Source organism: Nematolebias whitei, chromosome 17 (genome assembly GCF_014905685.2).
Source record: "Nematolebias whitei isolate Nwh7 chromosome 17, NemWhi1, whole genome shotgun sequence".
NCBI lineage: Eukaryota > Metazoa > Chordata > Actinopteri > Cyprinodontiformes > Rivulidae > Nematolebias > Nematolebias whitei.
The window spans coordinates 32,205,205-32,216,209 of NC_056514.1; the positions used below are offsets into that span (position 1 = coordinate 32,205,205).

At 40.5% G+C, this 11,005-nt stretch overlaps 1 protein-coding gene across 1 annotated transcript in view; it reads right to left on the minus strand.

The window, feature by feature from the left end:
• The window catches only part of LOC119423519 (disintegrin and metalloproteinase domain-containing protein 12), a 175,956-nt gene that overhangs the window by 58,326 nt on the left and 106,625 nt on the right, over nucleotides 1-11,005 (minus strand). Inside the window, exons 13-16 of the mRNA XM_037690916.1 lie at nucleotides 5,921-6,010; nucleotides 5,616-5,811; nucleotides 5,423-5,531; nucleotides 4,883-5,081 (exon numbers count right to left, since the gene is read on the minus strand). Coding sequence (XP_037546844.1) covers nucleotides 4,883-5,081; nucleotides 5,423-5,531; nucleotides 5,616-5,811; nucleotides 5,921-6,010 — 594 coding nt within the window. The remainder of the gene's footprint in view (nucleotides 1-4,882; nucleotides 5,082-5,422; nucleotides 5,532-5,615; nucleotides 5,812-5,920; nucleotides 6,011-11,005) is intronic.

Sequence of the window (11,005 nt, forward strand, 5' to 3'; positions counted from 1 at the left end):
GGTGCCTCAGAAATACATCTAACCCTATCCTTTAAATGTTATTGTATAGCCCCTTTAAAGGCACCACACCCAGACCTAAATGTGAGGATGAACAGCAGCTGGCACAGAGAGGAATGGAAGAAGGAAGAGGATGGATCTTTCATATGGGTGGACGTTTATAAAGAAGTAAATTAAAGTAATTGGAGTGAGTAAATCAGTAAAGCGACCTCTTGCTAAAATTGATGACCACTAGGAGATGCTAAATAGACTGAATAATGGTGAGTGTATTAAGTGTCTGAGCCAGTGCACCAATAAACGATCCTTAACATCTTAGTCATGCCCTTTTTATTTTTTCCCCTTAATTTAAGTAAATCCATGTCCTGAATGGACATGTTGGTGAAGGAAACAGAGGGGATGAGGAAGTAATGGGTAGGTTTGGTGTCAAGGAAAGAAACCAGGAAGTGGTGGTGGATTTTGCCAAGAGAATGGAAATGGCTATAGTCAATACCTATTTCCTAAAGCGGGAGGACCATAGAGTGACCTATAATAGTGGAGGAAGGAGTACGCAAGCAGACTACATTCTGTGTAGAAGAGGAAATCTGAGGGAGATTGGGGACTGTAAGGTTGTGACAGGGGAGAGCGTGGCCAGACAGCATCGGATGGTTGTGTGTAGAATGACTGTTGTTGTGAAGAAGAGAAAAAGAGTAAAATCAGAGAAGAAGACCAAATGGTGGAAGCTGAAGAAGGAAGAATGTTGTGAGAAATTCAGAGAGGAGCTGTTAAAGGCTCTGGGTAGTAAAAAAAAGAGCTTCCAAATGACTGGGCTACTACAGCAACAGTAATTAGAGAGACAGGTCGGAAGGTACTTGGTGTGTCATCTGGACAGAGAATGGATGATAAGGAAACCTGGTGGTGGAATAGTGAAGTGCAGGATGCCGTTCAAAGAAAGATTAGCCAAGAAGAAATATGACAGTGAGAAGACTGAAGAGAGGAGACAGGAATATAAGGAGATGGGACATAGAGCAAAGAGGGAAGTAGCTAAGGCAAAGCAGAAGGCGTATGATGAGTTGTATGGGAGACTGGACACTAAAGAGGGCAAGAAGGACTTGTACCGATTGGTAAGATGGAGGGATCAGGCTGTAAAGGATGTGCAGCAGGTTAGGCTTATTAAAGATAGGAATGGTAATGTTCTAACAAGTGAGGAGAGTGTGACGGGAAGATGGAAGGAATACTTTGAGGAGCTAATGAATGAAGAGAATGAAAGAGAAAGAAGAGTAGAGGTCATAGAAACTGTGGACCAGGAAGTGGGAAAGATTAGTGAGGGTGAAGTCCGGAAAGCTCTGAAAAGAAAGAAGAAGGGGAAGGCAGTAGGACCTGATGACATACCAGTGGAGGTTTGGAAATGTCTTGGAGAGATGGCAGTGAGGTTTTTGACTCAAATATTCAATGGCATATTTGAAGGTGAGAAAATGCCTCAGGAATGGAGAAGTGTGCTGGTGCCCATTTTTAAGAACAAGGGTGATGTACAGAGTTGTAGCAACTACAGGGGAATTAAGTTGATGAGCCACCCGATGAAGATCTGGGAGAGAGTTGTGGAAGCAAGACTTAGACAAGAGGTGACTATCTGTGAGCAGCAGTATGGTTTCATGCCAAGAAAGAGCACCACAAATGCATCTTTGCTTTGAGAATGCTGATGGAGAAGTACAAAGAGGGTCAGAAAGAACTTCATTGTGTCTTTGTGGATTTAGAAAAAGCAGATGACAGAGTGCCGAGGGAGGAGGTGTGGTATTGCATGAGGAAATCTGGAGTGGCAGAAAAGTATGTTAGACTGGTGCAGGACCTGTATGAGGACAGCAGGACAGTGGTGAGATGTGCTGTAGGAGTGACAGATAGTTTCAAGGTGGGGGTGGGATGTCATCAAGGATTGGCTCTGAGCCCCTTCTTGTTTGCTCTGGTGATGGACCGACTAACAGATGAGGTCAGGCAAGAATCCCCATGGACTATGATGTTTGCAGATGACAATGTGATCTGTGGTGAGAACAGGGAACAGGTGGAAGAGAACTTGGAGACTTGGAGGTATGCATTTGAAAGAAGAGGAATGAAAGTCAGCCGTAGTAAGACAGAGTACATGTGTGTGAATGAGAGGGAGGCCGGTGGAACAGTGAGGCTACAAGGAGCAGAGGTCACAAAGGTGCAGGACTTCAAGTACTTGGGGTCCACTGTCCAGGAAAATGGGGAGTGTGGTAAAGAGGTGAAAAAGAGAGTCCAGGCAGGATGGAGTGGATGGAGAAAAGTTTCAGGAGTGATTTGTGACAAAAAGGTGTCAGCAAAGGTCAAAGGAATAGTTTACAAGACAGTGGTGAGACCAGCTATATTGTATGGTCTGGAGACAGTGGGATTGACAAAAAGACAGGAGAAAGAATTGGAAGTGGCAGAAATGAAGATGCTAAGGTTCTCCTTAGGAGTGACAAGGCTGGATAAGATTAGGAATGAGATCATCAGAGGTACAGCACAGGTTGAACAACTGGGAAATAAAGTTAGGGAGGTCAGACTGAGATTGTTTGGACATGTCAAGAGGAGGGACAGTGGGTATATTGGTAGAAGGATGTTAGAAATGCAGCTGCCAGGAAAAAAACAAAGAGGAAGGCCAAAGAGGAGATATATGGATGCAGTTAGAGAGGACATGAAGGTAGTTGGAGTGAGGACAGAGGATGCAGAGGACGGAGTGAGGTGGAGGAGGATGACTCGCTGTGGCGACCCCTGAAGAGGGAAAAGCCGAAAGAAGAAGAATAATTTAAGTAAATCCATTTATATTTTGTTTTCACACGATGGAGTGCATGTAAAGGGGAGGTTTAAGAAGTGAAAGAATAAAATAGTTGGAGTTATTTGTGTTACAGAAGTGGCCTGAGGACCAGAAGTGAACCTTGAGACATCGTCATCCAGCTCTGTGTCCTCAAAGGAAAACTACTTCAAATAAATCCTTGAAAACTTGTATTTTTGTATAAATTTAGAGGCAAATGAAAAAAAAAAAAAAAAAGATTCCAGCAAAAGTCTGATTTTGTTTGTGATTAAATAAGGCCAAAAGTTTTCTGTTTTGGTTGTTATGACTGTTTATTTTGAACATGTTAACCGTGTAGATGGTCAATTTAAGGAAAGAAGAGAAAAACAAAAAGATAAAGGAAAACTCAAATAAAATTAAAAGTGCACAAGCATTGCTCCAATTTTTGTTTAGCTAAAATGTTGAAAAGGAGCGGGAAGAAGTATATACTTATTTAATCCACCCCTTCACCATTAGTTATAATTTTTACTTATAAATCCTTATTAATACAACCACTAATAAAAATATTTACACTATTCAGATACTATTTCTTAATACAAGCTATCATATTTGTTTATATATCTTTATGTTTCATAAAAAATATTTCTTTGTAAGCTTAACAAGGTCAGTTAGTTATGCAGACTGAAGATAAAAAAAATTTAACAAAAAGAAACTCTAGATGTTTTTAAATCAAGAGCTGACATCTAATTTTATTGCAGCACATATGGCATGTTTCTTCTGGAAAGAGATTTGCTGTGTTTTGATCAAGCATGCTAACCATGCTACAAATTTATTAGCATTAAAAAGTGCGGGAAAAGTTCTGAAAATGGTACCAAAAATATCTGCTTGAAGAATTTTTGTTTTTGCAAAGTGAACTATCCCCAATTCAGATGTAATCTGGGGATGGTTATTTATTGGTTGATTTGTGGATGGTTGATATTTTTAGAGTTGTATTCAACATCAATATATCAACAAAAGTCTCAAAGAGTAACAGATGGGAGATTTGTTGGAAGAACCATATTACAATTTCACATGATTTGGATAGGCTTGTAATCAGGATTTCCATCTGAGAGTATACGCTGTCCACAAACGAGCATGTTTTCATTACACTGGTACCCATTCTGACCCCAAACAAGGTTTCTCTGGGTCACTGTGGCATTGCCAAAGCATAGCATCAATATCTTGACCCTTCAGCTTCATTTGAAAACTTCAGCCTGTGCAATTACAAGTTCACATCCAAAATGTTATTTTATTTACTTTCTATATCTTTTAGGATTATTATTGCAATGGATGAGATGAAGCTACTGTTTACAATCACTCAACTATTATCCTATACACACTCCATAGTTCCTCAGAAATATCTTATGTTAATTACATAATACAGTAGTCCCTCGCTACTTCGCGGTTAATTTTTTGTGGACTCGCTCTATCCCAGTTTTTCAAAGAAAGATTGGACATGACACACAATTGGATGACTGATGGATGAGCCACGCGATCGGCATGGAATTTTTATTTAAAATAAATTATTTTAAATTAATTAGCAACTGCTGCACCTTTGTGCAGCCCGCATTGCAGGATAAGCTTCCTGCTGCAGCTGATCAGCTGTTCTCTGTGCAGAGCAGAGAAGTGGGCGTGGCCAAGAAAGCTTGCAGGTGGCTGAGCAAAGCGGAGGCAGAGAGGGAAATCATGATATTCTGTGCTCTTTTAGAGAGTTTAGAGTTCAGAAACATTGCTTAGAATATTGCAATAGTGTGCGAAGGGTTTAAAACGCCTTAATATATATAAATACAAAAGTAAACTACTACTTACTACTTGTACTTCTATTCCTACTTTGCGGTTTTTCACTTATCATGGGGCTTCAGGATACGGATCCCCTGTGATAAACGAGGGACTACTGTAAAGCCTTCTCTAATACAGTGCAATTACACTTTCATATGTCCCGGTTCTTTAAATTAAAAGTATAATCATACACAATTGTCTTGCAATTGTAATACAAGCTAAGAAGTAACTGTATCCCATAAAGTACCTTATAATTGCTCTGTAGTGTACCGAATGTAACTTCTTAGGCTTTACTTTAGCGCTCACCATTCCATCTCCACACTTGGTCCCCGTCAGAACCAGGCCGGGATCGGGCATGTCATCCCCCAAGTAGACATGTGTACCCCGACACAGAATCCTTCCGCCTTCTTGCAGGGGTATATTTGTTTCTATGGAAACAGCGTTGGTGCCAATTACTGGGCGGTTTGCTCCTCCTTGACACTGGATTTTGCCACATTTAGCATCTCTGTACACACAGCGAACAAGGACAGGAAAAACAATTCAGCCACAAAGTTCCACGCCACTGTTTTCTCTTGCTACAACTTCTCTTGCTGCTGCCGCCCAATTAAATAGACAAACTGTGCCATTTTAAGATCAGAGCCATTTCAGTGATGGGACTTGAAGCGTTAGGCTAAACAACCACGTATTCCTCAATTAGGGCTGCAAATAATAATCACATCCAACGCTGGATGTGAGAGCTATTTTTCTAATAGCCAGTCACATTTAAAAGCTTTTTTATGTGAGAAACAATTTATTTATGGTAGTGCAACAGCTGAATGTATGCTTTGACTTCTTTGGAACTCTTACCGTGCTTCACATTTGGCAAACGAGCCTTTTGAATCTTTGCCACAGTTGCCATAAGGGTCCCCTGCTGAGTTGACCCTTTCAAAGCAGATTCCTGGAGCTGGCTTGGCTCCTGCAAAATACAATAAGACACCTTCAAAAGCTCGCAACTGTTTCTGAGCCGTCTGTCGTTGATGCAAGGAGTCTTTCTGCACACCTTTACCCCACAAAGTGATACACTGCTGCTCGTGAGTCTGGCATATGCCGTTATAACAGTAGCCGTCCACATTGTGGCAGGAGTGACCATCGTGCAGGTAGACGTTGGCGGGGCAGTGAGGGCTAACGCCGGTGCAAAACTCAGGCAGATCACAGGCGTTACTGGACTCGCGGCATGGAGTTCCTGCTGCCTTCAGCTGCACACAAACGGTTGATTAAAATTCAAAGTTCAGTTCAGACAAATAATGTAGTGAGCTAAGGAGGACTATTAAACAAATATCATTAAACCAATTGTATACATGTTACCTGGCAGTCCTGACAGCAGTGTCCATGCGCACAGACGGCGTCTCCTTTCAGAGTGCAGGTAGTAGCATTACAGCAGGGATTCAAGCATTCCTTCAAACACAAAAAGGATTTGAAATAGTAAACCAAAGGAGATGTAAGTAAATGAAAGCTAAAGGAGAAAAAAATAGCTTTGCACAAGAAGATCATATTTTCTTTCAGAGAAAGAGCTTAGACTTTATCAGAAGGGAAGCAGCCCTCACAGAACTGTGCTCTGTAGAGCAGTAGAGGGTGTCTTTAAAATACTGTTTCTATAAGACTAGATTATTATGTAAAAGGTGTCAAATTTGTTGAGGAAATACATTTGTGGGTTGAGCAGCAGAGCTGAGTACTTGGGTTGTGTCCATGAAAAACTTGCAAAAATTGTTCTTCCAATGTCAAACATCTTATTCTGCTACTGATTCTTGTTTGGAGCTTATTATCATCACCTGTGAGCAACCAGTGGCAATCTTATACCTCCCCAGTCTGTAACTGAGCTATATCTTTCAAGGCAACAATGCCCACAGAATGGGATTTTCTCCTGAATTTGAGAGCATAAAGGATGGAATGACCAGCCTGCAGTCCTGACCTCAACCTCATGAAACACCTGTGGGATCAACCTGGGCGTGCTGTTCGTTCCAGAGCAACCAGCACAACCACATTGGCTGACATGTGACAAATGCTAGTTGTAGAATGGGATACCATCCTGCAGAAGTACAGTATGACAAAGATGGTGAGCAGCATGAAGAGGATGTGCCAGGCTGTTGTGGCTGTGTATGGTTCTTCCGCATGCTACAGAGACTGCTGATTGCTAAATGAATGACTTGTAAAACTGCCAATATGTCTTGTTTCTTCATCCAATCCAATAAACATTAAATAAGCGCCAATTAGCAGAGGATTGACAAATGCTACAGCTCAACCCACAAATGCATTTGTCTAACAAATGTGACACAGGCTTTACAACAGTAAGATTTACTGTGAAGAGGCATTGATACAGCAAAAATAAAAAACAAACACAACTTTCCTTACTTTGTGTGATTTATTTATTTTTATTATGGAATGAAAAGAATAGTTTGTAAAGCCCTTTTAGAATGGGACTTCAAATTTTAGAGCAGCATAGAGAGATGGAAACAGACTCTTTTAGGGTGAAACATAAATTAAATCAATTTTTTGACACTGAAATATTGCACAAGTTCAGATAGTTCTTAAAGTCTCTAAATATACCAACATACTTTATTTATATTGTCACTTACCTTATGCTGATTGTGCACAAAGCTTTATCTTATTAGCTAAATATTGTTTTCACATTAATGTTCTTAATTTCACACTAGATATAAACAAACTTCACATTTTTAATTACATTAAAACATGTCTTAAGTATTTGTTGTAGTTGTTGGGGTAAAACAAATTTAATTGATAAAAATAACACTTGAAGACACTCCTGAGTCAATCTTTCTGCAAGGCGGTGAGAGACGAGCCGTATCTGCAGCACACCTCCATAATGTCACATTTCTTTATCACACCGTGGAGGAACATCTGTTTCATGTTGGCTGTTATCATGATCCATGAACTGAACCAATCAGCAGCTCTCTTCCTTCTGATGCTGATGGAAGACAGAATTTAATCAAGTCTCTCTGGATAAGATTCAGCGTGTTGGTGTTTGTGAGACTGCTTGTGCACGTACAGTTAGGATGAAGGATTATTAGCTGATGGTTTCCCTATTTTGTATAGCAGAGTCTCAAAACAATAGCTTAGCGAAAACAATAATGTGGAGAAAAATAGTCTTGAGTGGGCTTTGAGCTTTCCAAGAGACAATGATCCGAAACATTTCAAAGTGGACACGAAATGGCTAACAAAAAACAATGTCAGCAGTTAGGAGTGAATTACAAACGTGGGCTTCTTTCACCCTCAAATGTGTGGAGATCGTCATCAACAAGGAATACGCCAGAAATCCAGTGGATTAGCAAAAAGCTTGCTGACAAGTGTGAGAATGATGACTATTGTGAGGTCAAGTTGAGTTAATGGTTACCAAGAAAGATCACGACTAGGGATGCACGATATTGGATTTTTGGCTGATATCCAAAATGCCAATATGTTAAAATTTATTTGGCCGATAACGATACCGATACTGATATTTTTTCCCTAGATTTTTATACGGAGGCTACATAGTTTTTTCTTAAAATGCTACATTATTCTGCATGGTCTCTGGATGGATGGACTGCTGGTGAGGTTTTGTTTTGGTTTAACATTATCGCTAATATCTGTTGATACCGATACCATGCCGATATCGTGCATCCCTGATCATGACTGTTTGTGGTATTTTTAGTGGAAATCTAAATAAATTAATAAAAATAGTGTCATAAGTTACTAAGGGTGGGCGATATGGCTCAAACATAATATTGTGATATTTCAGAGCATTCTGACAATAACAATAAATTTTGTGATATAACAATAAAAGGAAAAAAAAACAGAAATCAGTTATTTGTGTGACAAAATTAACTTATCATGTTGCTTTGCAGTATTATATAAAAACTAAAAAAACAAGGGTTAATTTTACTGCAATTACTTTATTTAGTATTCAGTCTCAAAGTATAAAAATAAAAAAATAAAAAAGATCCTTCTGTTATTTAGACTGAAAAAGTCTGTACAAAATGAAGAAGAGAAAAAAATCCACCACAAAAACTAAAGCGCAGATGCAGTTCCCAAATAAACTCAATAAAATTAAAGCTTAAGATCTGCATAAATGTAACATACAAAAAAAAATGCTGCCTTTTTAAATGAGCTATAACTTCCAAAAGTTGTGGCAAATGCTGAAAACTAATGAAATGCTGCCTGAAAGAACTGCTGATCCTCAGGAAAGCAGCTGGTCTCGAGGGTTGAGCTGCACACTCAGACTCAGGTGAAGCTCCGCAGTGCGACTTGACCATAAATCGGTGTTCGATGCATAGACAGTGTTTCCCCTGCCATTATACAAGCGTTGTGCCCTGTCGCGTCAACAACACAGAGCTCACAGTCTACCGAACCGAACTGCGTGCACCCCCACCCCACCCACCTGCACTGACGTAGCTCCAAGTTAGCAGCGTGTTAGGGAAGACGTATTTAGCTTTTTAGCTAACGCTGACCAGCTCAGATATCTGTTCATGCCTTCACCTTTACAATTTGAATATATCTGCATGACCCATGTGAGCGTAATCCGCTGACTGGTGCGTGGTGGGATGACATATTTATGCCATGAAATTAGTATATCATGATATAGTTTATTTTCCCGGGCAAGTGTGTTTTTTTTTTTTTTTACTGGTATTATCGTGAATGATATGATACGGCCCAGCCCTACAAGTTACTCCAGTGCAGCATCTTATCCTCGTTTGCCATGTGTTTCTATCATTTCCAGTCAGGGGAAACTTATTGGTCAGTAAAAATTCACTATGAATCAAAATTTGGCATCATTTCGAGCCTAATTGTATGATCTCACACAGAGGCAGGTTGACTGGACCCCCGAGGATCGGCTCTTTCCCTGTCGCCACTATAGTCTGAGTATACCGTACACCTGAGTGCCGTAAGAGTCAGGAGGAAGTAGACGGATGGAGCTGGCAGGGGACATGGCTGACATGATGGGCCTTCCAGAACCCCTTTTCAGGCTGAAAAACCATAAAGGGGCCTTTCCCATGGTCCCCAGGGGCCAAAAGAGGCAGAGGAGTCCAGCTGAAAAGAAGTAACTTGTGATTGTAAAGAATGGGATCCAGGTTTTTAATGAGGGCTTTTCTTTTATAACGGTGGAACGGTCTGATCTGGCCTGGTTTAGTATAATGCTGCTCGACCCGTTGAGAGCCTGATTACTGCTGCTGGCTTGAGCGGAAGAGGTTGTGGTAGTTCTTTGTTCTAAAGGACAGAGACACTTTCAGCTCAACCCTAGCTGAACTGACCGGCAAAAATAAACATCTAAACAAATCACAGACGACAACTAAGCATTCTCTCATTTAAGCTATTACATAATTCAAACCATCTTTCTCAATCAGAGTAGTTGTCTCCTCCACGTCCCGGCCTCTGCTAATTGTCATCTGCACCGCAATGTTGCATCCTGCACTGGAAGAGTGAGCAACATGTGCAACCGTTACACATGTGCATGTCAATGGGGATTCACTTGAATAATTCACCAGCTGAGGGTGAAACTGTCAGCTGTGTTTCCTTTCAGTGACTTTTATTAGTCAGACAAGACTACTCCTAAACACCTCTTCAGCTCTCAGACTGAATAAAACCCCACATTAACTCAACTTTTGTAGAAGGTGTTTGAATAAAAAAAAAAAGTTTTTTATTGGTTAGATTTTTAAAGGGATGGTTTAGATCTTTTGAATTAGGTTTCTGTGGATAAGTTATGAAGAAGTAAAAATAAAATAGAGCTTGTATGAATCGCTAAAATCTTTCATTCGAGCGACACATTGTCTATGTCCTTGTGCAGGGGTGGACATAAGCGGTTTCCGTTTGTCCGAGACAACCTATTTCTGTCTCGGACAACCGTCTCGCCTTGAGATTGTCCTGTGGACAAGCGAGTGAAACAGACATGAACTAAAGTTCTCATCGCTGCGACGGATTTCCATCATGTTCAAAACTGAAAAGGGAAGAAAAAATATGTTTTGTTGTGATATTTTTTAAAACCATCCAAACTAATGATGATACTGGGATTAAAGTGAAGCTGCTTTTAACAAATAAACAGAACCAGAGCCACAGTTTGAGCCAATCCCAACAGAGCAGGGCGGGTCGTGCTGTCTGATACATTCAATGTTCCTAACTCTGAGACAAACTGCAGGTGAGAGCACCAATCAGTGTTTCCTGGTCTACTGTCCAACGAGGACACGCCGCTGCCCTGACTGAAGGTGACGCCGTGTAATAAATTATTAAACGTCTACGTATTCAATGTACGCGTTGCACGTGACCAGTTCACTGCAGCCGGAGAAAATACCAGAACTGATACACCATCACCTCCACCCCCTCTTCCTGGACCACTTGCATTTTACTAAGGTCATGTACACAGTATGCTGTGTACTTTTACTAAGGTCATGCACACAGTATGCT